The sequence below is a fragment of the Grampus griseus genome (assembly GCF_964374135.1).
Source record: "Grampus griseus genome assembly, chromosome: 6".
Taxonomy (NCBI): Eukaryota; Metazoa; Chordata; class Mammalia; order Artiodactyla; family Delphinidae; genus Grampus; species Grampus griseus.
The window spans coordinates 79,141,874-79,168,157 of NC_139000.1; the positions used below are offsets into that span (position 1 = coordinate 79,141,874).

At 44.1% G+C, this 26,284-nt stretch overlaps 2 protein-coding genes across 2 annotated transcripts in view; one reads left to right on the top strand and one right to left on the bottom strand.

Moving 5' to 3' along the window:
• ACO1 (aconitase 1) overlaps nt 1-19,463 on the top strand; it is a 58,958-nt gene extending 39,495 nt beyond the window's left edge. The window contains exons 13-21 of the mRNA XM_082656069.1: nt 2,077-2,161; nt 2,942-3,098; nt 4,492-4,616; nt 6,467-6,571; nt 7,041-7,183; nt 9,645-9,792; nt 13,963-14,085; nt 16,801-16,986; nt 18,592-19,463. Coding sequence (XP_082512195.1) covers nt 2,077-2,161; nt 2,942-3,098; nt 4,492-4,616; nt 6,467-6,571; nt 7,041-7,183; nt 9,645-9,792; nt 13,963-14,085; nt 16,801-16,986; nt 18,592-18,705 — 1,186 coding nt within the window. The 3' untranslated portion in view covers nt 18,706-19,463. The remainder of the gene's footprint in view (nt 1-2,076; nt 2,162-2,941; nt 3,099-4,491; nt 4,617-6,466; nt 6,572-7,040; nt 7,184-9,644; nt 9,793-13,962; nt 14,086-16,800; nt 16,987-18,591) is intronic.
• Nucleotides 19,464-25,079: 5,616 nt separating this feature from the next.
• The window catches only part of RIGI (RNA sensor RIG-I), a gene marked incomplete at both ends in the record, with an annotated part of 39,273 nt that continues 38,068 nt past the window's right edge, over nt 25,080-26,284 (bottom strand). The window contains 2 exon segments of the mRNA XM_082656902.1: nt 25,080-25,329; nt 25,331-25,374. Of these exon segments, the coding sequence (XP_082513028.1) occupies nt 25,080-25,329; nt 25,331-25,374 (294 nt within the window).

The window sequence follows — 26,284 nt, forward strand, 5'->3', positions numbered from 1 at the left end:
GCAACTGAATCTGCCCTTTGGTATGAAAATAATTATTTCCCATGCCTGAAAATGTTCTGATTCCTTGAAGTCAATTAGTTATTTGTTGCCAAATACAGTTTCTCTAATTAATCCACTATTCCTCATTTGGATGACATAGATTTTTGTCATGTGCCTCATAAAAGTCAGAAGTCCTTGGGATTATATAATAAGAGTAGTGAATAAAGACATCAAATGGCATATCTGATTTCAACTTTTAAAAATTACATATCATTCAGATAGACTCCTTATAATTTTCTTATAAATTTAAAAAGTAAATTACTTATAAAAGTAAATTATATGGAACAGAATAGAAAGACCAAAAATAACCCATACAGCTATGGTCATTAATCTTCAACAAAGAAGGTAAGAATATGCAATGCAGAAAAGACAGTCTCTTTAGCAAGTGATGTTGGGAAAGCTGGACAGCCTCATGTAAATCAATAAAATTAGAATATTGTCTCACACCGTATTCAAAACTAAACTCAAAATGGTTTAAATATCTAAATGTAAGACATGACACCATATAACTCCTAGAAGAGAACATAGGCAAAACATTCTCTGACATAAATTGTAGCAATATCCCAAGGCAAAATAAATAAAAGCAAAAATAAACAAATAGGACCTAATCGAACTTAAAAGTTTTTGCACAGCAAAGGAAACCATAAACAAAACGAAAAGACAAGTTACCGAATGGGACAAAATATTTGCAAATGATGCGACCGACAGAGGATTAATTTCCAAAATATACAAACAGCTCATACATCTCAATATCAAAAACAAACAAACCAACAACCCAATCAAAAGATGGGCAGAAGACCTGAATAGACATTTTTCCAAAGAAGACATACAGATGGCCAACAGGCACAGGAAAAGATGCTCAACATCACTAACTTTTAGAGAAATGCAAATCAAAACTACAATGAGGTATCACTTCACACCAGTCAGAATGGCCATCATCAAAAAGTCTACAAATAATAAATGCTGGAGAGGGTGTGGAGAAAAGGGAACCCTCCTACACTGTTGGTGGAAATGTAAATTGGTGTAACCACTATGGAAAACAGTACGGAGCTTCCTTAAAAAACTAAAACTAGAGATACCATATGATCCAGCAGTCAGTGGAATATATCCAGAAAAGACAGAAACTCTAATTTGAAAAGATACATGCACCCCCATGTTCATACCAGCACTATTTATAATAGCTGAGACATTGAAACAGCCTAAGTGTCCATCAACAGATGAATGGCTAAAGATACATATACACAATAGAATACTTGTCAGCCATAAAAAAGAATGAAATATTGCCATTTGAAGCAACATGGATAGACCTTGAGAATATCGTACAAGTGAAGTGAGTCAGAGAAAGACAAATATTATATATTACCACTTGTAGGTGGACTCTAAAAAAAATAATACAAATGAATCTATTTACGAAACAGAAACAGACTCACAGACATAGAAAACAGACTTATGGTTACTAAAGGGGAAAGCAGGGATTGTGGGGAGAGGTGGGATTAGGAGTATGGGGTTAACAGATACACACTACTATATATGAAATAGATATGGGACTTCCCTGGCGGTCCAGTGGTTAAGACTTCGGGCTTCCACTGCAGGGGGTGCGGGTTTGATCCCTGGTTGGGGAACTAAGATCCCGCATGCTGCGTGGCGTGGCCAAAAAAAAAAAAAAAAGATAAACAACAAGGATTTACTGTATAACATAGGGAACACTATTCAATGTCTTGTAATAACCTCTAGTGCAAAATAATCTGAAAAAATATGTGTGTGTGTTTGTATATGACAATCACCTTGTTGTACACCTTAACATAATATTATAAATCAACTATACTTCAGTTTTTTAAAAAAGTAAATTATAAAAAGGACTCTTAATTGAATGATCTAGAATGGATGAGTAGTAGATCAAAATGTTCCCAAGAATGAAAGCTTTATAGAGACAGCCCTGTACTAAACTTACTTAAGTCAGTGGTCTCCAGGAACCGTAACCAACAGGTGAGCCCACTGAGAGTCATTCTCCATCCTGTGCTTCTCTCTTGCACCTAGGTTTGATGTGGTGGGCTATGGCTGCATGACCTGCATTGGCAACAGTGGGCCCTTACCTGAAGCTGTGGTAGAAGCCATCACGCAGGTGATTACAGAGGAATTTGTGGGTCTTAAGAGCTGTTGTCATGTTTCATATGATGTGTGATCAAAAGGCTGGTAATTTTAAGAAGGTCCAGGGAAGCATAGGATGTGGTTAAGAGTACGGTCTTCGGAGTTGAGCGAAACTTATTAACTGTATACCTTTGAGCAAGTTAATTAACCTCTGTGCTCAGTTTTCACAACTGTAACCGGAGACAATAATAGCACCTGTTTCATAGAGTTGTGAGCATTAAGGTGATAGTGGACACGAAGGACATAGTGCAGCGCCTGGCACACGTGTGGTCCCTAAACATGGTTTTGACTGCAGAAGGCGCCAGAATCATTTGTTCCTGTTGTCTGAAAACTGGTTCCAAGTCAGACAAATGAATGTAAACTAAACTGCATTGGCTTGATTTTTGGCCCATAAATTCTGTAGCGTTGAGAAATACTATTTGGTTTGCTTTGCATTAATTATAGAATCCCTATCAGTCAGTGTGGCTTCCTTTAGCTTTCAACTTGCAGTCTTCCCCGCCTGTTCTCAGGCCCCAGCAGCAAAATAACCAGGATGCCGCCTCCTGACCAACCTGCTATTTTCTCATGAGCAGAAACCACTGAATGTGTCTCTCAGCTGCTTTTGACCCAGAGTGTCTCCCACAGGGTCACCCTGTGTGCTCTTCTTCCCAGGGAGAGGACCAGGTGAAGGGGAAGCTTAAAGAGAAAACTTTGACAAATGGAGCCTAGGCATTCTCTTCTCTTTGCGACCTGCTTTTCCCCTTGCCTCACACAGGGGGACCTTGTTGCTGTTGGAGTACTGTCTGGGAACAGGAATTTTGAAGGGCGAGTCCACCCCAATACCCGGGCCAACTATTTAGCCTCTCCGCCTTTAGTAATAGCGTATGCAATTGCCGGGACCATCCGGATCGACTTTGAGAAAGAGCCACTGGGTAAGATCTTTTCTGGGGGGTTACAGTTTTTCCAATGTATCTGAAAACATTACTGGGAGAAAGTTATTGCTTTCCTTAATAAATAGTGAAGGCTAGACCCTCCAGAGATCAGAGGAGGAGTCTTTTCTTTATGCCCCAATACACAGCTAAGACATAACTGAAATAGTTAAACAAGAATTTACTAAAGGGGGAGGGACGACAAAAGGGGAAGAAATACCCACAGTAGTGGAGATCTTGCCATTCTGGCTTCTTCTCCAGTCCCTTCCTTTCCAGCTCCCACTTTAATCTAATGATAGGCACTGTTTTAATGTCTCCTCTGTAGGAACACATCCACATAGTACAGCTTCTTGAAATTCTGGGGACAGGATGCTTTGCTTCCTTTCCTCTGGTCTCTTTGCTGTACCCTCCTCAACCTATGCTAATAAGCAGATTAGATAATATGAAAATGGTGCCCTGGAATTTACTTTCAGGAAATCATAGCTTTAGACATACAGTTTATCCTCATAATATATGGATTCCATATTTGCAAATTTGACTACTCATTAAAATGGATTTTAACCCCAAAATCAATGCTCATCACTCTCCCATGGTCACTCACAGATGTGCACCGGGTGGGGGCGGGGAGGGGTGCAGGTGTGAAAACCTTGAGTCTCTCACTGTGCCTGCTCTCAGCTGAGGTCGAACAAGGCAACATTCTGCCTTTTTTTTTTTTTTTGCTGTACGCAGGCCTCTCACTGTTGTGGCCTCTCCCATTGTGGAGCACAGGCTCCGGACGCACAGGCTCAGTGGCCATGGCTCACGGGCCTAGCCGCTCCGCGGCATGTGGGATCTTCCCGGACTGGGGCACGAACCCGTGCCCCCTTCATCGGCAGGTGGACTCTCAACCACTGCGCCACCAGGGAAGCCCCATTCTGCCTTTTTATTGCAGGTCTTATACTGCAAACAAGTGTCCTGTTCGAGCTCTGTTTAGCACCATGTTTTTCACATTTTTGTGCTTTTTATTGGTGATTTCACTGTTTAAAATGACCACCAAGAGTAGTGCTAAAGTGCTGTGTAGCGTTCCTAAGCCCAAGAAGGCTGTGACGAGCCTCGTGTTAGACAGGCTTGCGAGTTCAGTGTGAATGCATCAACAGTATGTATGAAGTAAGGTGTCATGAAACAGAAACACGCATAAAACAGGGTTATGTCTTGATCAGTTGACGACAGTGTTGTGGATGGAGGCTCTTGGGAGCCTAACCTGTGTGTCCCCTGGGGGCAGTGACTGAGTATTCTCTGAGTGTGCACGTAGGCTTTACAGAACGTAACTACCCTGAACGAGACTTGACTGACTGTACGTGGCGATGAAAATGGGGTATGAGATGTTTTTCTCACTAATAAACATTGTTTTCCCCAGGGGTAAATGCAAAGGGACAACAGGTATTTCTGAGAGATATCTGGCCAACCAGAGATGAGATCCAGGCAGTGGAGCGTCAGTATGTCATCCCTGGGATGTTTAAGGAGGTCTATCAGAAAATAGAGGTGAGGTCCCAGCCCACCTGTGAGGGAAAGCTGCTCTTATGCATCATCTCTGCCACCCTTGAGGCCAGTGGCGGTGTCAGCTATACAAAGTAACATTTCTTCAGATGATTGGGGAAGTGGCTACCCATCATTTTTCTCCTAAGACTCACGTTTTTCCGGACCCCACACTCCCCAGATGTTCCCAGAGTTGGACAAGTGAGCGGCAGCCTCAGGAGGAAAGGCCTCAGCTGTGTGTGGTTCCTGGCCAGCTCTCCACAGCTCCCCCCTTCCTCAGGCAGCCTGGGGCGTGCATCAACTATGGTTGAGGACCCCCTGATGTCACTGTAGTGTGTCACTGAGGCATCAAATGGTTGAATGCACCTCTCAGATGTATTTGCATGCTTAAAAAATAATAAAAAAAATAAAAGCCACTCAGTAGGAAACACCACCCTATCAAACTACCGAAATAAAAAAAAAAAACTTGGTGTGCATTTTCCAAATACAGGGAAAATGTATGGGGCTCAGCATCATTTTCTGAGCCCCTTGGATGTTACCACTTTCCCTAGTCTCTGTGATAGGCTGACCCAAGGGCTTCAGCCTGGGGCTGGTGGTTTGAATGAAACAAGAGGGAAGACTGGGGAGCAGAGTCACACGGGGGTCATATTCATGCACTGTGAATCCCACAAGCTGCTCATTGGGAAATGGTACAAGGGAGTTTGGTAGATATTGGGTTAAATGTATTCCTCCAAAGTCTGAGTCAATGGACATGTAGAGCTAATTCAAGCCAATCTGAATGCATAGCAGCTGTCTTTTACTAGCTAATGTCCTTATGACCTGGAGGTCTACTTCCCAGAATCTTCAGAGCATACCTAATTTCCCCTGGGGTACAATCTGGATTATTTCATAAATTATAAGTATATGTATTAGTTATCTATTGCTCTGCAACAAATTACCCCCAAACTTAGTGAGTTAAAACAGCAAGTTTTTTTGTTTTTGTTTTTTTGTGGTACGGGGGCCTCTCACTGTTGTGGCCTCTCCTGTTGTGGAGCACAGGCTCCCGACGCGCAGGCTCAGCGGCCATGGCTCACAGGCCCAGCCGCTCCACGGCATGTGGGATCTTCCCAGACCGGGGCACGAACCCGTGTCCCCTGCATCAGCAGGCGGACTCTCAACCACTGCGCCACCAGGGAAGCCCGCAAGCATTTTTTTATCTCAGTTTCCATGGGTCAGAAATGGAGGTGCGGCTTAACAGGGTGTGTGTGCCTTCACAAGGCCCCAGTCAAGGTGTCATCTGGAGCTGCAGTCTCATCTGAAGACTCAACTGGGGGAAGATCCATTTCTAAGACCACTCATGTGGTTGTTGGCAGGATAAAGGACCTCACGTGCTGTGGGTAAAGGCCTCAGCTCCTCACTGACTGTCAGCTAGAGGCTGCCCTCAGTGCCTTACTAGTGGGTCGCTTCACCTGCTCTTCACAGAATGGTAGCTGGCCTCCATCAGAGCAAGTAAGCAAGCAAGCGAGGGTAAGAGGGTGAAAGTGACAGAAGGCAGAGTCTCTTTATAACCTAATCCTGGAGGTGAGTCACTAGGCCCAGCCCCTACTCAGCAGGAGGGGATCACTTAGGGGTGTGAATCCTAGAAGGCAGGTCCGTGGGGGCCATTCCAGAAGCTGCCTATCACAGAGCACATGTATTTTTAAATTACTTAGCATGGTGTTGTCTTAGTATAGAGGAACTCTGTTGTGTGACCATTTAGAATAAGAATGGTTTTCACCGTGCTCTTAGCTTGAATATATGTTTGTGTTTGCATGTTAAATTTTCCTTAGGATGGACTGTGATTAGATCTGCCTTTCCTTTTTTCTTTTTTCCCCAAGACTGTGAATGAGAGCTGGAATGCCTTAGCAGCCCCATCAGATAAGCTATATTACTGGAATCCCAAATCTACATACATTAAGTCACCACCATTCTTTGAAGACCTGGTAGGACTTTTTACTTTTTAACAAAACGAGTTCTTCAAAAAGTTTCTTGCCTTGCAAAATCCATATTTAAACCTTATATCCATAAAAACAAGGGAAATCTTCTCTGAAACTGATGATCAAGGAGTCTGCACCGCCCTGGGTGGGACGGGGAGGACTCCTGCTGTCCTTAGCATCTGAGGCCTTCTCTGGATGTGGAGAAAGAGAATGTCGTTTGCAGCAGCATCCCTGTTGCTTTCGAGGGGACAGTGCCAATACTTCACCTCCCTTCAAGAGTGAGATATGAATATTTTGCATAAATTCACCTCACCTTTCTAAACACCCCTGAAAAAACCAATAAAACTAGAATTTTCTATGCGCTGATATAGGGCTGTCATCTGGTTCAGGTCCATGGACCGCTACTGTTGGGGTTCCCCTGGTGACATGTTGGAGAAAACCTGGGCAAACACTGACTTACTGTGTTCTTTGGTAGACTTTGGATCTTCGGCCCCCTAAATCTATAGTGGATGCCTACGTGCTGTTAAATTTGGGAGATTCAGTAACAACGGACCACATCTCTCCGGCTGGAAATATTGCAAGAAATAGCCCTGCTGCTCGCTACTTAACTAACAGAGGGTAAGTAATGAATAAGGGGAGGAAGGCCTGAAGGCAGAAATGGAGAGAGTGAGGCCAGCAGTTCTCTTTTCATGAGGTCTCCTTGGAGTCACACTTCGGTTTTTCACAGAACCCTGGGGCTTGAAAACCAATTGGTCTTTCTGTTTGCTGCTTCGAAGCTTCCCTGGGAGGATCCATCAGCACGTGAACCCCAGCAGGGATGAGGACCTTCTTTCTGAGCAGGTGTACTCATTAGACTCAGCTGTCATCCCAGCCCCCAGCTTGGCTGACTGTTAAAGTACAAGGCTCTGCTCTTCACCTGTGGCAGAGTCTGGTTACACTTGAAGCACTCGACAGGGCTAGAACTGGAAATGCATTGATATTTCCTGGTTGAGAGACATATTCTTTACAGAGATCCACTTCAAGGATTTGCAGTTTACGCATCCATTCAGCAATCCTTCAGTCACGTACCGATTTTCACAGTATTATCCACTATTATTTAATATACCACTATCAATCAATGTCGGTCCCAAATGGGACTTTCATGAGAGTCGTCTGGGGATTTAAAAGTTCCTGGTTCCCGTCCCCACCTCCTGAATCAGCTTCTTCAGGGATGGGGCCCAGAGCCAATTTGAGGAACGAAATTCAACACTTTTTTTTTCCCAGTAGGAAAGGATAGCTGCCTTGCCCCTCATCTCACTTGCCTAGTGACTAACCCATTTTCTTCATGAATTTCCCTTTCTATCCTGCTCACTCATCTCTGCCTTTTCCTAGTGCACCCTATGGGACAGTCTATTCATTCAGACCAAGAATATTTCATATTCCCCAGAAATGTGAGTGTTGTAAGTTTAAGAAGATAGCCCACATCTAGAGGAGATGATGCACAGTGGGTCTGTGTCAAGATTTTTCTTCAACGCAGGGCAACTACTTTTCAAAATGTATGGGAACTGCCTATACACAGATACATATTGTGAGATTTTAAAGGGATATGATTCTGCTTTGAGTGGGAGACACAAGTCCATCAGCAAGTAGAAAAGGGCAGGTGATATTCAAGATGAGTCAGTGAGTCCCTGCTCTTCCACTCACCCACACTGCTCGGGACACATTGCCCACCACCTTGTTCATTGAATGTTCCAAGCAAGGCCAAGTACCCTTCTGCCTGAGAGCCTTTGGTTGAGCTGGCTGTTTTTTCCTCTTGGATGCCCTTCCCCAAGATACCCTCTTAGCTAACTCTCTCACCAAGTTCAAGTCTTCCTCCATGAGTTCACTCCCACCATACTCCTGTTCTCCTTGCCCTGGTCTACCTTTTCTTTTTTCTGAGGTATTAACCACAATCTAGGAACACGTGTGTAGGATGCTCTTTAAAAAAATTTCTTTGTCTCCAGCTTCTAGAATGTAAGCCCTGCAAAGGCAGAGATCTTAATTTGTTTTGTTCATTGTTCACCCACAACAGCTCCTGGCACATAGTTGGTGCTCAATAAAAAGTTGTTGAGTGAATGAATGGGAGAAAAGGCTTCTAAGAACAAACAGAGGAACTAGAGAAACACTAGATTGAGGCTGGAGGAAGAAACTAGAAAATGATCAGTGACCAACACCTTTTTAGATTGGTGATTATTGATACTCTAGAGAATTGAATGAAAGGAGATATACCTTCTCATAAAAATGCACATGCACATTTTGGACATAATTTCAGGGGTTCATAGCCACACTCACCTACTCCTGAAGCCCATTCATAGACTCTCAATCTTCAAATTAGATCTAACTAATAAATCATTAACCACACGCTTCCTAGCATTATAAGAAACAGCCCAGTGAACTGGTCACCATGTTCATTTTAAGATGTTGTTACTCATTTTGCAAAGTGTCCTTTCATTGGGACCCACAGACAAGATTTTTCTTTGATTTTAAGACCACCGATAGCTATTCCTGTCTGCCTCTTTGGCACTGCCCTGATTTTGATCTTACGAAAATTCTAAGTCATGTCGCCAGTTATGTGTCTTTTCATTGCACTGAGCTCCTGGTAACTCAGGGACAAATTTGAACCTACTTCTGTTTAGTTTATAGAAGGTATTTTATGTGTCCCCATTCTTGGCTCTACCTGACTGGCCTACCCTGAGTATTCCCTTTGCTTCCTTTGTTTTTTTTTTACCCATTTTTAGTATTTTACCTTTTGTGAAGCTTTATAGGCTACCCTACTGAATCAGTAAAATAAATACTCCTATTAAAGTCCCTCCCGATTGCTCTACTCAGATTTATAAGACTGTAGGTTGCTGCTGGGAGCATACTGATTCACAATCCCACCTGCCACCTCTCACTCTGCCCTCAGTTGAAGCCATGGGAACAGTTTTTCTGCCTTGGAGAACAATACTTAGCAGACTTAGAGAAACACCTAGGTTTGTGGGTTTTCTCTTTTCTCAGGGTAAGCCAAGTTTAATCTTCTCTCAGTTCACTAAACCAGTTCCCCTCCTGCTTTCGTTATCAGCTTGACTCCACGAGAATTCAACTCCTACGGCTCCCGCCGAGGTAACGACGCCATCATGGCGCGGGGGACATTTGCCAATATCCGCTTATTAAACAAATTCTTGAACAAGCAGGCACCACAGACTATCCACCTGCCTACTGGCGAAATTGTGAGTATTGTGTCTTCTACTTCATTAAGAAGCCAGAATTTCTCAGGCTCTGGGTGGTTGGACGTTGGCACCATCACTTTCCTTTTGGTCTTCTTTTTATTTCACAGCTCATCCTACCTCTTGCTTTGTACAGTCCCTCTTGCCAGGTGTCCATGTATATTAGAGTTCATCCTTGATGGAGAGGCCCTTTAAACTGGGAAAGCTTTTCCTGCTTAGAGATTCTGCTTCATGCTTTAACTAAGTCTAGTCTCCTAGGAGTTGAGCTTAAAAACCTCTGAGTGAGATTTCGTCAGCTCAGAGTACTTGAAGGGGAAATTCCAGGTTAAGGTGGAGGATATTTATGAAGAAGTGCTATTTTATTGGACTGGCCAAAAAGTTCGTTTGGGTTTCCGGTGGCCTCGTATGGAAAAACCCGAATGAACTTTTTGGCCAACCCAATATAACTTTAATAGCATTTAATTAATTTACCATATCACTAGGAAAAGAAGGAATGTACGGGATTGTGCAGGCCTGCTAGGGTCCTAATGGGAACCATTTGGAGTTGGCATATTACAGCTGGAATTGTCCGTTCACAGATGGCAGGCATATGAGAGGTGGGGAAGCCTGCACTTTAAGTCAGACAAGCCTGGGTTCAAGTCCCAGCTCCACCTCATATCAGCTGTGGAGCCCTCAGCAAGTTGTCTCCCTCTCTGAGCCTCATTTTTCTTACTTGAGATGTAGAAATAATATCTACTTTTTAAGGCTCTGAGGCTTAACCTGGAATGGAATGACATGTAAAACACCTAGCATAGCATCTGGCACAGCAGCAGGTCCTCAGGGTCAATTCCCTTCCCAGTGAATGCTGTGAAACCGCATGAAAACTGGTTAAGCTACTTAAGAAATAACCCTCACAAATTATTTTAAAATGATAACGGCCAAATACGTCTGTGGAACTTACTCCATCCCAGGTGCTGTTCTAAGCTCTTTGCATATACTGACTTGTTCAATCCTCATAACAACCCTTTGAGGAAGGTACCATAATTCTCCTTGTTTTAAGTTGGCAAGTGGAGCCTAGAGAGCTCATGTAACTCCCTAAATTCACAAGTCTGAGGAGCTGAGATTAAAACCCATGGAGTCAGGCTCTGTCCGAAGTCAACGCTCTTTACCACCAAACACACTGCCTCACTTGTAATTGGTTCTATGTTTGTAAAGCAAATTCATCATAGATACTCTGATCACCTGGATCCAGCACAAAGTCAGTGCCCAGGAGATATTTGTTCAGTGAATAGCAGGGATGATAAACTATTAAGTGAAAAAGATACAAATAAATGGTAAAATCCCCGAGAGATGAAGGGGAAGGACTTGCAGTTACAGACTTTGGAGGCCTCCAGGATACTGTCACAGTGAATCTCCCTCATTTACAGCCCTGCCATTGCACAGAACTCCTAGTCAGTTGCTTAGTGCCTCAGCTTAAATAAGGAAACAGAATGAGAGATGAAGAGACAGTTGAGTCAGGCCTTGAACTTGGAAGACAGACAAAGAACAGAGGAATATAAAGGACAACAGATAATGGAAAGAGTAGAAGAAAACTAAGGAAAACAACTGTCTCCTCAGTGATAAGAGATGATTTTCTGTTGCTGTAAAGTAATCAGAAGACAAGAAAGAGCTCCTTAAAAAAAAAAAAAAGCCCCTAAAATTTCACAGGAAAAGTTGATTAGTTGAGAATATCTTCCAGAATATAGAAAGACAAAGGGGAAATTAGAAAATGTAAGAAAATTAAAGACTGAACCGAGGAGGGCCAACATCTGATTGAATAGAGATGCTAAAAAGAACAGACAAGATCTGAGAGGAAATTATTAGAGAATTAACACAAGAAAATTCCTCAACTGCAAAATCTGAGATTCCAGGTTCAAAGGTCCACTGAGTGCCCAGCCACATGATTAAAGAAGACCCACTCCAAGTGACATCATTATGAAATTAAGACAGCAAAGTTGGGAATTCCCTGGCGGTCCTGTGGTTAGGACTCCACGATTTCACGGCTTGAGGGCCTGGGCTCGATCCCTGGTTGGGGAACTAAGATCCCACAAGCTGCGCGGCACGAACAGCAGAGGTAAGGAGATCTAGAAACTTCAGAGAGGGAAAAACAGCTTATGTGCATTGTCCTGGGCATCAGACGCGCTCACAGCAGCCCAAGAAACAGACTGAGGAAAGTTATTGGGACCCTAAAATCTGTGTCCCTCATACTTCCAGCCAAGTGAGATTAAAGTAATAACACATTCAGCTATTCAAAAACTTTAAAAATACCCTCAGTCCCAGTCTCAAGAAGCTACTTAGTAAATGTATTACACCAAAACGAGGTAATAAACCAAAAAAAGAGGAAGATGTAGGATCCAAGAAAAAGAAATACAGGGAATCAACAGGATGTTGGGGAAAGAACAGGAATACACCATGTCCTCAGAGAGCCATCAGTCCACACAGGAATGTTGGGTTCCAGGAGTGACACCCCATGAAAAAGATTTTTAAATTAGATTGCCTGATAGATTTGAATGTCTTTAGAGAAGACTTGTATTGATACTTTAGGCAGTGCATTTGGGAATTAATTAACAGGTAGGGACACAGAAATAGGTGAGCACACATGCAAAAATTTTATCCCAGTGGAAAAAAATTTTTTTAATTGCCAAGAAAAGGAAATCAGAGTATATTATATGGCTCAGCTATAAGTGGCATTTACATAATCAAAATGTATGACAATGATATTAGAAGGCCGCGGAGAGTAGGGGTGGGGGAGGGGAAGGAGCGCGGTGGTTAAAAGAACTAAATCATCAAAGTAGGAAATTAACAATAAAAAAGGAGAAATGAAGAACTGGCTGATTAAATACTTAGGGATACAGAGGCACAATAACAGAAGAAACCACTAAATTTTATGTTTTCTTCGGAAGAGCGGGAGAGTACAGGAGCTGATGCTTTATAAGCTGCTTGCTACTCTCAGTTTGGCTCATGTATGAGAAAAGCCAGGAGCTTGCAATTCTAGACCTGCTTAGTCCCACTCACCTTGGGTTCCAAGACCTGCTTTGCCACGGGATTGTCAGCTTTGCGATAGTTTTGAAAGCACTTTAAAAAACACACACTCCCACAGTCTTAATATACAAAGCTACTAATAGATACCTCTGAAAATATCAGGTAGGTTGTTTCTTTCTGGTCTTTGAAAGGATCCAGGCTATTTGGCTAGAGCAGGCTTTCACTGGTTTTTTTTTTGTTTGTTTGTTTGTTTTTAAACAGTTTCTATATTCATGAGCTCTATCCAGCTAAAGACATACAGAATCCTACCCAGATTTAGGCGATGCCGTGTGACATCAACCACTGTCTCCATCCTTTCACCGCAATAGTAATTTGTGAAAGCCTACTTGAGAATTTGATTAGATACCTTTCTAGAGCTCCTTTCAAATCAAATACTCCTTCTTTAGGACAGATCTTATTTTCTGACTTAAGTAGCCAGGAGAAAACAATGTTTTATTACTCACCAGCAATGATATCATCTCTTTGTGAAGTCTCAGCTCAGCAGAATATTCAGAGTTCCTGTGAGAAACAAATGAATCTATTTGTGTAAGATGTTTCCCATATATACTAAAAGGTCCATTAATCCTTTCCTGTCCTTTATTGATTGGTGCTTCCATCAGTGTTTCTACTGTCTCTACCTTGACCTCCATGTAGAAGGGTGACAAATAAGAGTTTGCATTTTATGTAATTTCTGAACACGTGACCTTCTTTCTGTTTGGCTACCCTTCACAACTGACCATCACTGAGTTTCTGGTACTCAGTCAAAACCCAGGTTTAGGTGGGATTCTCTGCTTTAGCTGTAAAATATTTTAATCAATGGAAGAGTTAAAAAAAAAACTGATCTAATTTCCTATTTTTCCCCTGATGCCCTAGGATTTGAATGTTTTTCTAAAACTAGGACAATTGGGCATTTCACTTAACAGTATAAAATTCAATTTGACAGAGGTACGTAGATGGAGTTAACTGGAAATTTGTAGACCAGGCAACTGACTGGTTGAGTGTTCCATTGACTTTACGTTGGCTTGGCCGACTACAGGCACTTCTGCCCCTGCATGTCCCACCAGGACTCACTGCCCCGTGTCCACACTCTGTGCCTTTACTGTGTCTGTAAAACCTTCCTCTTCTCTTCCTCAGCTTGACGTGTTCGATGCCTCTGAGCGGTACCAGCAGGCGGGCCTTCCCCTGATAGTTCTGGCCGGCAAAGAGTACGGCTCAGGCAGCTCCCGAGACTGGGCGGCCAAGGGCCCTTTCCTACTGGTGAGTAGGATGCAGAGACATCCCCGCAGGCAGCTGCCCGTCTGAACCGGAAGGGAAGCTGGGAGGGAGGCCAGAAATAAAACGCTTTGCTTTACTTTGCAAGATGTAGAAGAGCAAAGCAAGCTCGGGAAAGCAGGGAATGTTTACTCATCTCCTGCTTCTTGGTAGATCAGGATTTACTTCACTGAGTGAAGGGTAATCTAGAGTTCACTGGCTTCCCTTAGATCAAACATTGCTATCCTGGGAGCTGTGGATCTTTGGGGGTGTCTACAGAACAGCTGGGGGGAGGGTTCCGAAGTTTATCCATCCAGAAGTGTGTAGTATGTGCCTTTTTTTTTTTTTTTAATGGGGAAGGTTTCATGGTTGTCATAACGTTCTCAGAGGTTAACACCTGAAGTTTATTCAAGGCTCTTGTCCCAGGTGAATGTGAGGAATAAGCTACTGCTACTGTATCGTCAGGTTCACAGAAGGGAAAAAGTAAGGAGCCTGAGCTTTGGATAAGCTCGGGGAATGCACATTTTAACAGTTGCTTATCACTGCCTGTGAAAAGTCTGCATACAGGCTCAATAGAAAAGGAAGCCCTCTCTGTATGTAGACAGTCAGCTCTTTGGAACCTTCAGCCATTTCAGGGCTTGACCTGCGTCAGGTGTCCCTGTGGGAGGGGCCACGCAGGACCTTTTACCTCTTGAGCATTTGCTTGCCCTGAAAGCAGGGCACACTCCTGGTGACTGACTTTAATCCTCAGGATAGGGTAGAATAGCTTAGCTGGTATCAATTTAAATAACGATGGCTCGAGCAAATCAATGCACTTGGCAGATGCTAAGTAAGTTGATATCCACGAGTACAGTAAAAAAAAAATGGCTGTCTGGCACGCAGCCCTCCAGACTCCCAGGCTTCTGAAAAATGTCTTTGAACATCACACCTATTTTTTTTTTTTTTTAGGCAATCAGTTTGCAGTGGGTGGGGGGGAGATGTTCTTATTAGTTGGTAATTTGTCAAAGGCCTGCCTTTTCTAGAAACTGCTGAAAAGAACCTAAGAAATTACAGAAGAAAGGATTTTAGGAAGGGAGCTGGGCGCTGCAGGGAGCAGTCAGGTGGGGACAGTGAGATCTGGGGAAATAAGAAGAGACCTGGCACCGAGGGGCTCTCTAGAGGCTCGCTGGGCTGCACCAGCCACAAGACCAAAGAAGGAGCCCGGATACAGCGACAGAGACATCAGTGGTTTAATAGAGGGGGGCTCTTACACATCGGAAGCAAGGTCCTGGGGCAACAGCCCACCGTGTGCAGCAAACAGCAAGCAGGACACAGCAAGTCTTCCCTCCCCTGCGGGAGAAGGAGGCTACCATTTATAGGGGGGATTGATGTCAGGTTGGCTCATCAGTTACCAGGGAAACCAGCAGCTGGGGCCTGTGCCTCACAGCCCCTCAGGTTAACCACCACCACTAGGGCAGATGTTTCCCTTTAATAAACTAGCAGGTGGGGCCGTTCTGACTTTAAGGGGCAGGGGGCAAGCACATTCATGTGAGTAGGGCGGAGGTGAAGCAGGGACTGGTCGAGCAGGGGATGTACAAAGAGCAAGAGAACAGCCATCTTGAGGGGCCTGACCATACACGTCTAGACTTCTCTACAGAACTGCTCCAAGTTCTGTCTGCCCAGACAGCCGTACACACTTCATTCTGTAGCTGCCCAGCCTTGGCCACTAGGCAACCCCGGGCTGTCCTCATGCAGAGAGGGCAGCTGTGATCTGCAGTGCTGCAAGGCCCTTTACACAGAGCTTGAGATGTGAATGACCTGTGTTTACAAAGATTACCACTTCCCCCAAAATAAGTATACAGTACATATATACATAAATCCATACAAAATATCTACTGTCTTAAAGAATCTGCCCTTCCTCTATAAATTTGCTTTTAAATTTGGAAACACCTTGATATTTTAAAAAAACACCTGTGCCTGGATCTCATTCTAAGAGATTCTGGTTTAACTGGTAAGGGGAAAGACCAGGACATCGGGCTTTTAAAAGTCTCCCCAGTGATTCTAATATTCAGCAGAGTTTGAGAACTACTGCTCTATACCCATGGTTCTCCTAAATTAAAAGAATCACTGTCTTCTCCCACCCATGCTCCCTGTTAGAGATTCTGATACAGTAGACCTGGGGTAGTACCCATGAATCTACATTTTTTTAAATTAATTTTTATTGGAATATAGATTTACAATGTTCTGTCAGTTTCGACTGTACAGCAAAATTAATCAGTTATACATATACATATGTATAACTCTTTCTAAGATTCTGTTCCCATATAGGTCATTATATTGAGTAGAGTTCCCTGTGCTATACAGTAGGTTCTTACTAGTTATCTATTTTATATATAGTAGTGTGTATATGTCAATCCCAATCTCCCAGTTTATCGCCCTCCCTTCCCCCTTGGTAACCATAAGTTTGTTTTCTACATCTGTGACTCAAGAATCTACATTTTTAACAAGCTTCCTGAGTAACCCTGATTCAGGGGATCTTAAAAGTGTACCCTAGATATTGAGACCTTTTAGGGCTATCTTACTATTATATTACAGTTAACTAACATTTGAGGATGGGATATTCTAGTTAATCAAGTATCCTGGTTTATTGATCATTGCTGTATATTGCCAGTTATAGATCATAGTAAAATGTGTCTGTGTAACTAAAGAAAAACTGTCCACACTACTCTGTTGGCTCATCAGGGAATCAGAGCTGTCCTGGCTGAGAGTTACGAGCGTATTCACCGAAGTAACTTGGTCGGGATGGGGGTGATCCCCCTCGAGTATCTCCCCGGGGAGAATGCAGACACCCTAGGACTCACAGGGCGGGAACGATACACTATCAGCATTCCAGAAACCCTCAAACCACGAATGAAAGTCCAGGTCAAGGTAAGTCGGCGCCTTTCCATGCCAGGCCCAGCTCAAAGGCCCTGTGTTCATCATCAATCTTGTTAGAAGGAAATCAGTGGGATTTGGAAGGAAAAATAAATCCTTCAGTAGACATGCTTTAGACTTAGGAGTTCTACTAGCACCTTTCTGACCTGCCAGCACAGTGATGCCACACTATGTCGGTTTATTATTTATTCTGTTTACTCATAGAGTTATCAGTTCCATCCTTCCTCCCAAACCTGCCAGCCCCACTGTGTCCTGTTCCTCCCAATCTCAGCCCAGAGAACGGTGATGAAATCTCAGCGAAAGGGCATTTTCACATTACCTTAAAAACCTTCTTAGGGGCTTCCCTGGTGGCGCAGTGGTTGAGAGTCCGCCTGCCGATGCAGGGCACACGGGTTCGTGCCCCGGTCCGGGAAGACCCCACATGCCGCGAAACGGCTGGGCCCGTGAGCCATGGCCGCTGAGCCTGCGCGTCCGGAGCCTGTGCTCCGCAACAGGAGAGGCCACAACAGTGAGAGGCCCGCATACCGCAAAAAACAAAACAAAACACCTTTTTAGGGCTTCCCTGGTGGCGCAGTGGTTGAGAGTCCGCCTGCCGATGCAGGGGACGTGGATTCGTGCCCCGGTTCGGGAAGACCCCACATGCCGCGGAGCGGCTGGGCCCGTGAGCCATGGCCGCTGAGCCTGCGCGTCCGGAGCCTGTGCTCCGCAACGGGAGAGGCCACAACAGTGAGAGGCCCGCATACCGCAAAAAAACAAAACAAAACAAAACAAAACACCTTTTTAGGGCTTCCCTGGTGGTGCAGTGGTTGAGAGTCCGCCTGCCGATGCAGGGGACGTGGGTTCGTGCCCCAGTTCAGGAAGATCCCACATGCCGCGGAGCGGCTGGGCCCGTGAGCCATGGCCACTGAGCCTGCGCGTCCGGAGCCTGTGCTCCGCAGCGGGAGAGGCCGCAGCAGTGAGAGGCCTGCGTATCTCAAAAAAACAAACAAAAAACACCTTTTTATTATAAACCTGTGAACAGACACACTCACCCCGTCCTGAGCCTCACCCCCAAGCGGCCGACTTTGATTAGCCCAAAGGTGAAAAAGACAGTGCCCTGGATGAGGTAAGGATGAAGAACCAGCACCATGGTCCCAGGGTGACCTAGCTGCCCAGACAGACTAAGCTGCTGAGCTGTGTCCCAGGGTCAGCAGCTGGGCCAGTGCCTAATGGACAACCTTAACGAAACATCTGCTGACTGCCGACACTTCCATCCTCGGGCAGTCCCTGGAGGATGTTTAAAAAATATCCCAAACGCCACTACTAGCTACTGCCCTGAGAGGCTATTTCTAATTCTCAGGTGTCTCTCACTTCCATCACTTACTCTCTGCAGTGCTTGCTTTACCGTGTAGATCAGTACACTGGGGATCTTGTTAAATAAAATTCAACTTACTGCTCAGCAGGTCTGGGCTGGGGCCAGCGTGCGCCTGTCCCCGGCACTGCCGGAGTGTGGACCACACTTGGAGGGGTAGCCTGAGGGCAGGCCGGGCAGGATGCCTCTGGAAAGGGCTGGCTCGCTTCCTCCCTCAGCGATTCTTCTCTGCTTCTTCGTCCTCCCAGCTGGATACCGGCAAGACCTTCCAGGCTGTCATGAGGTTTGATACCGACGTGGAGCTCACTTATTTCCACAACGGGGGCATCCTCAACTACATGATTCGCAAGATGGCCAAGTAGGCCCTGGTTTCCTCGGAGATGGGCATCCTGGCCGCAGCGGGGAGGAAGCGCAGTGCCTACAGCCCGCAGGCCCTGGCGTGGCAGTCTCTCCACCCCAGCCTTTCCCCTCCCCTCTCCTCCCCTCCACGCAGGGGCGCTTCCAGCCCAGGGTGCCCTAAGGTTCCGGTGCCCATCCTCTGCACACAAAATCAGCAGTCTCTACATGCTCTATTTTTGTTAATCTTTTTATCTTTTTCTAGAATTTGGAAGCTTAGAATGGTGGGATTGTCAGTTGTGCCAGGAAGGGAGAGCTGAGCCCTTTACAGTTACTGATCACAGAATATGTTGATTTTTCACTCTTAGCCTGTACTGTTCAGCTGAACACAAATGTCTCCTGCCTGATTTTTGGTTCCTCTGTTACCCTCTGCTCAATGAAACCTTTCCCTTGAGAGTCCTTTGCCTCTGCATACTGTCCCAAAGTTAACTGACAAGGCAGAGAAGAACTTTTTCACACTTCAAATCCTAGCCATGACTGTGATCCGCTCGCCCCGCCTTTTCCTCCAGAGTGAATGATCCAGACGCCTCGTGGATGGCTGAGGTTGAAATTTTTTGATTATGTACCTTTTGATAGATCAACACTGAAGAAATATGGAGGTTTCTTTTACTATATTCAAACATTTTCCCCAGAAAATGTTTCATGTATCGAGAGAACTTTAGATGTGGTTTTGGAGAGAGATGCAGAACATTTCTAATTTGAATACGATTAAATCTATTTTCAAGGAAAACTTTTTGACTTTGATACTGAATTCTGCTGTGTGTGTGCCCCTCGTTTTGGGATATGTAGAGCAGAGCAGATCTCAGACTGCAGGATCCTGAAGCCTGGATGACCTTCGAGTTCTCCTCTTTTTGTAACCACGTCAGTAATATGCAGGTTAAATGGCTGTGTTGAACCTCATTTGGGAGCAAACAAGAAGGTGGCAATAGCCTGGTAGCAGTAGCAATCATGTAGTCTGGTGAACGGATCATAATTTTTTTATTTTCATCTAGGTTATCTGCTCATTTTCATCACTGAAGTCATTTCAGGGCACATGTCTTAAGCTACTCCAGCTGCCATAATGAAATATCATAGGCTGAGTGACTCAAACATCAAAAATTTATTTTCTCACAGTTCTGGCGTCTGGAAGTCCAAGATTGAGGTTCCAGCAAATTCATTTTCTGGTGAGAGCTCTCTCTCTTCCTGGCTTACAGCCAGCTACCTTCTCACTGTGTCCTCACATGGCCTTCCCTTAGTGCATGTGCACGGAGAGAAAGCACGAATGAATGAGCTCTCTGGTATCTTCGTCTTTCAAGGGCCCTACTCTCGTGACCTTTTTTAACCTTAATTACTTCCCTAGAGGTTCCATCTCCAGAGTCACAGTGTCCGGGAGGGCTTCGACATGAATTTTGGGGGACAACATTCAGTCCATAACAGGGCACCTTAACAGCTTACAAATTAATCTTCTTGTAATGAATTTTAAGTCTCAACTTTAGCACTCAGGGTTTGTGCGCTGGTCAGTAGAACACCTAGGATCAAATCCTGTCTCCACCTCTTCCCAGATGACGGACAAGGCAGGTTATTGAGCGTCCTTGCCTCTGACGTCCTGGGATCTAGCTTCTGTTCATGAATAAAAATTACAAACAGAACCCTGTTGCACAAGACAAGGCTGTGACCCTCAAATTAAGAGCAGTCCTAGGATAAAAACACTAAGAAGGGCTGAGAAAACAGACGTCCACCCCTTAGCCCTCCATTGCGGAGCGTGGGAGCAGCCTGGTTCCCCACAATCAGTGCTTATGAGGAAACAGATTCCTGCAGCTATGACTTCTGGAATGGGATCCCTTCACTTCTGGACTCCCCTCCTCTACCTCCAAACACACTATCTTGTTCATTGATAAAATGTCTCAGCCAGTGTCCCATCCTTGCTCTCCACAAGGCTGAACAAATAGACCCCTTTTACCTGGTTTCTCAAGAAGGCACTGGGCTGCTTACTCTCCAGATTAGAAGTGTGCTGCTCTATGCTAGACCCAGCCCCTCCTTCCTCTCTATGGGGTTCCCATCTCCTTTGTTCTTAGTTTTCTAAATCCATTCCTGCCTGATCCCTCCTAGGGAAACAAGCGCTCCTTGGTGTGCACAGTGAGTTCACTGACCAACTTTTTTAATGCAGCAAATAAGCACATGTGTCTTTGGCTATGGGACAGCCTTCATGTAAGTGAAGAATAATCTAGGAGAAGGATATATTAGTCATGACTCTTAGTTGTAGTGTTAGAAGCACAATTCAAACTGCCTAAAGCAAAAAAAAAAAAAAAAAATTGGCTCAAAGAACTTGAAGAACACGGGTGGCCATGGCGGCAGGTCTGATTGGATCTATGACTCAAACAGTTTCCTTCCCTATCGTTTCCCCTCTCGCCCTTCATTTGTGACGGCCTCTTTCTGGGGCGGGCCGTGTGCGGGGGGATATGGCCACCGGCAGCTCTGGGGTCACAGTTAATAATTTGTGGTTGTAGAGATCTGTCTCCCAGTATTCCCTAGGCCAAACATACTGGAAGTTTGCTAGTCACCTAAATGAAGAACCTTATTTTTGGCACAGTTGGCCTTTCAGGGTTGAGTTAGGACAGTGTGGCGCACCCTGCAGGTTATGAGGAGCAACGGAGAGCTGCTTCTGAAAATCAGGAGCCAAGGTTCCACTGGCTACCTTCTTTGGAAGTTGTTAAATGTCATGACCACAAACAGAATTTAACATCCAAGTAGCTTTTGTTCACCCAGACAGCCTAATCATTGTGCACAAAGATTATAGAATTACAGCTGATATTTTTAACAGGTTTAATAATTTGCATCCCCAAAACTGAGATCTACTTTTTAAATACAGATTTGTTGAGTGGAATTTAGTTTTATTACATAATATAATAAAACAGAGTTACTGGTATGATCCTGAAATTAATACTCCAGTTTGGTTCTGGTTGTCTAGTCAGCATCAGGGCTGAGTATCTGCTATTGTGCTTCTACAGGATGTTAACAACGTCCCATGAATAAAAGGGGTCCAGGGTCGGGGTATCTGGGAACCACTGGGTTAAACGGGCCTTATTACCACAGAATTGACATAAGGACACACAATGGCAGTGTGTACTGGAAATCACTCATTTGAGGGGAGAGGGGGCAGCAGACAATATAGAATCCTATCTGCCCACAGAACTGCTTTCTTCAGAGCATCTCACAGCACTTGGGTTTCAAACGACACACTTGAGGAAACACTGACCTGATGGCTTGTTTTTAAATTCAAATAATAATGTCAGTTTTAAGGGTGGGAATCAGTTTACTGGCCTTGTGACACAATCAGGCATTTGACTGAAGGTGACTTTTCATTTCAGGTGAAAATATCACAAGGTGAGCACTGGTGGGGACCACAGAGTTAACCAGATCGAGTGGTTGTTATCAGATTATATCAGAACCACCTGAGGAACTTCAAAACATACACGTTTTTAGACACACCCTGGCAGGATGTTCTAAGGGGGCTGGGCATGTGCCATGAAAAAGACTCCCCAGTTGGTTCTGAAATGCAGCCTTTGACCTAGAATCCAACGACCAGCATTTGGACATCAGTTAAGAGTGCGCAATTCTTAAAACCCTACCTACTGGTTTCTTTCATTCAATAAATATTAACCAAATGCCTACTCTGTTCCATGCTCTATGCCTGCAATGGCTTGACTCCAGGCTAAAGTCAAACAAGGAAATTATTTTTCTTGTTTCAGCTTTAGCCTGCATTCTTCTGTTGGCTGTACTATTCACCTTCATCCAAATTGAATTATTTAGATACTTGCAAGAACTTTTCTCAAATAGATTTCCAGTGGATGTTGTATACATCCTATTGGAGTCCTTAAATAGCAGCATCCAAAAAGGGCACTCACATATACAAAGAGATACTTGTTAGATTGGGATTTATAAGAAATATATATTTGGTCTTTGTCCCTAGTTTCTGGCACAGAGCTCCTAAAACCCTTGGAATTTCGTGATAAGAGCAACAAAGGTGTCTCTTGTTATGTTAAGGAGCGACTCTTGGACCACCCCTAAGGATGGGGGCTGGTTACCGGAGAAACAACCACGTGATTAGAGGGTTAGCCCTTTCAGTCCCACCCCCTGACCTCAGGGGAGGGGAGAGGGGCTGGAGGTTGAATAAATTACCAATGGCCAATGATTTAATCCATCATGCTTACGTAATGAAACCTCCATTAAACCCAAAGGACAAGGTTCAAAGAGCTTCCAGGTTTGTGAACACGTAGAGATTCAGAGAAGACACAGAAACTCTGAGCCCCTTCCCCAAACCTTACCCTATGCATCTCTTTCATCTGGCTGCGCCTGAGTTACTTCCTTTTATAATAAACCAATGATCTAGTAAGTAAAAGGTTTCTCTGAGTTCTGTGAGCCTCTCTAGCAAATTAAGCCCACAGAGGAGGTTGCTGTAACCTCTCATCTGTATTCAATTGGTCAGAGGCACAGGTAATAACAATTTGGCTTCTGAAGTAGGGAAGAGGTGGGGCAGTTTTGTAAGACTGAGCCCTTAACTTGTAGGGATCTGACGCCATCTCCAGGCAGATAGTGGCAGAATTGAGTTGAATGGTAGGACACCCCGTTGGTGAATTGCTTGGTGGTGTGGGAACAACGCCCATATTAAAACTGGTGACCAGAACGTTAATTCTCTAATAAAATATAAATGGAAAATGAATAAAAATTAGCAAGCAAGTTGGCTTAAATAACCCATTTTATTGTGTCTTACTAAGAATACTATTAATAACCATTATCAAACAACTACTATGTATATCAAGTACTTTATGTTATTTCAGTTAAAAACTCTCTACTAAAAAAAAAAAAAAAAAACTCTCTACTAACTCTTACAGGTATGTGTTATCCTTGTTTCGCAGATGAAGAAAATTAAGCCTAGGAGAAGTTATGTAACTGGCAAGTTCTCTGACTCTCATCAGATCAAAAGGAGGAAGAGGTGGCTGCAGCAGGTCACCCCACTGATCTCCAGGACTGATCTGGGGGTCTGGGTGGCCTCCTGGACACCAGTAAGCCTTCAGATATAAGTGCTATCTGAAAAGAGTTATGCGACCCCTTATGCTGAGCATATTAACATTTTATGATGTTTGGAGGTTTGTTAAAGCCATTGATGGTCCTAGTGAATTACAAACAACTAATCTGAATCTGTTTTAAGAAGATGCTTAAATTACTACAGAGGCTATCCTGAGCGGAACATAAAATACCTTGGCCTGGATGGAGACAGTAAAACTCAGGTAGTTGTCTCCATGTCTGGAAAACCCCAAACGAAGCTCTGGAGCATCAGCCTTGTTAAATGACACAGGAATGCCATTCGGATATGTATTCTAAGTTTTTTAATAGAAAGGACAGCCAAATTAAACTGCCTCTTCAGTATCATCCAAGGGACCTACCTGAGAACAGAGTCCGAATGTTGACCATCAACTATTACTGGAAAATGGCTTGAAATGACCATTCGAAGGGAACAATGGCACAGGTTAAGAAAACAAATTAATCGGTCAAGATGTACAGTAAACCAAAAGAACAGAAATCAACTTCTCAATGAGTACTGTATTATTTAAATGCCCCCATAACTAAAAATTGTCCACTGTAGAATTTTAAGATCAGATGCCACACATAGAGAACACAAGTGTATGTGACTATTATGCCTGTATGTGTATATATATTGAACCTTTGGAATTACCAACGTGTAAAGGATCAGCAAAAAGGAGCCAACAGAAAAGACTGGGGTAGAGTTAGAAGCGCTAGTGGCCAAGAGGGAGTTCCAAGAAAGGAGTATTCAACAGGGCCAAAAGCAGCAAAGAGGTCAAACAGAGGGAAGGACTAAGACGTGCCCAGTGGATTGGGCCACCAGAGTCGCTGGTGACCTTGACAAAAACAATTTCAGTAGATTATTAAGGGCAAAAGCCAGTTTACAGTAGGTTAAGGAAAGAAAGGGAAGCATGGGAAACCTTTCAACATTCCATTCACTCATTCATTTATCTCAATGTGTACTGAGTGGCTAGCGGTGCACACTGGCAGTGGGTTCTGAAGGGAAGAATGGCAATAAGTTAAGCCTTTTTCATTTTTCCCAAGCTCTACTGACCTACAAAGTGATTCACTGAGTGCTGTGATTCATTCACTCGTGTTTTATGTAAGTGATACAGTACAAACTGCTGAAAACAACAGAAGTTAAGTGATATATACTCAGTACAGTACAAGCCTTAGGGAAAATATCCTGACAGTGGTACAAGTGATCTGTGATTCACCCACTGGTCTAATTTCTTCCTCACTCAAGGTCACCCCTTCCCTGCAGACTGAGGTCCTGAGCTCAAGTGGACATTTCTGCAGCATCAAATGGGATCTTCTCAAAATGAAAGTCCTTCCACTTTGCATACAGTGTCTGAACTCCAGTTGCAACATCTTCCACCACAAAACTTTCAGTCTTTATAACTGGAATCTCAAATACCTTATACTTCACATGGATTCCCCAGTCATAGCTGCAGTCCTCCCTGGCACAGAAGATCTTTGCTCTCTTCTCAAAACTCCCAAAGCTCTTTGGTCTGGGGTGTAACTTACTCAAAATGCTCCCTGAAAGCAACTCCAACCATAGTGAAATGGCATTCCTACGGATGAAGGGATCGAGTAGCATACAAAACAGAACGTTAGAACCAGAACATAACTGTGATTTAAAAAAAAGAAAACTCCACAATAATCAGAGATGATGAGAAGGCGGGATCCCAATTCTTTTACAGATGGAGTAAGAAGGAAATGTGGATTTACCTCAAGGCCAGAGTAGAATCCACGCAGCCTGACCACCAGTGACACAGGTGGAGGTTAGGGTGGAGGTGGAGGTGCAAGTGAGGGGGCAGGGGACACCTCAGGAAGAGGAGGACTAAGAAGTTTCCAGGCAACCTGGCTCCCCAAAATAGATACTCCTTATTAATTCAGAAACAAAGAGGTATTTATTGAAGATCTGTGAAGCCTGAGTTCACCAGTGGCCCTGACAGGAAGAATCCAAAGGATACAGAGAACAACAACAAAGGGTCAATGTGTATCTGAAGAGGCTCAGGGACTAATGTGTCCACTGGCCCCGCCCCCAGTCAACGTTAGAATAAACCTGAATAAACACCACAGCGCACAGAACAAACGCAGATCCTACATAACCAGTCCCTCGGGAAAACATAGTCTAAAAGGGCCATTTCAACAGAAGATCACCCAAATTGGAGCTGAAAGGACCTTCCTTTTACTGCTAAAGAAAAAGACTCAGAAAGGTATGGGAACTTGCCAGTATTACCCCTAATACGCTTCTTGCTCCAATGTTGGACTGATTAAAGACTCAGCTTTCTGAAGACTAAACAGAACCCTAAAGTAATAACTCATCATCTGACCCGGCCCAGGCCCTCCACCCTCCCCAATCGGCAGCAATAGTTACATCCAATTTTTGTCTTTGGAGATTTTTCTAACCCTTATCTAAGAGTTTTAGAAAGCTACCCTGCAGATGTCATGTTTTTAAAATAAGGAGATTTTGCTTCC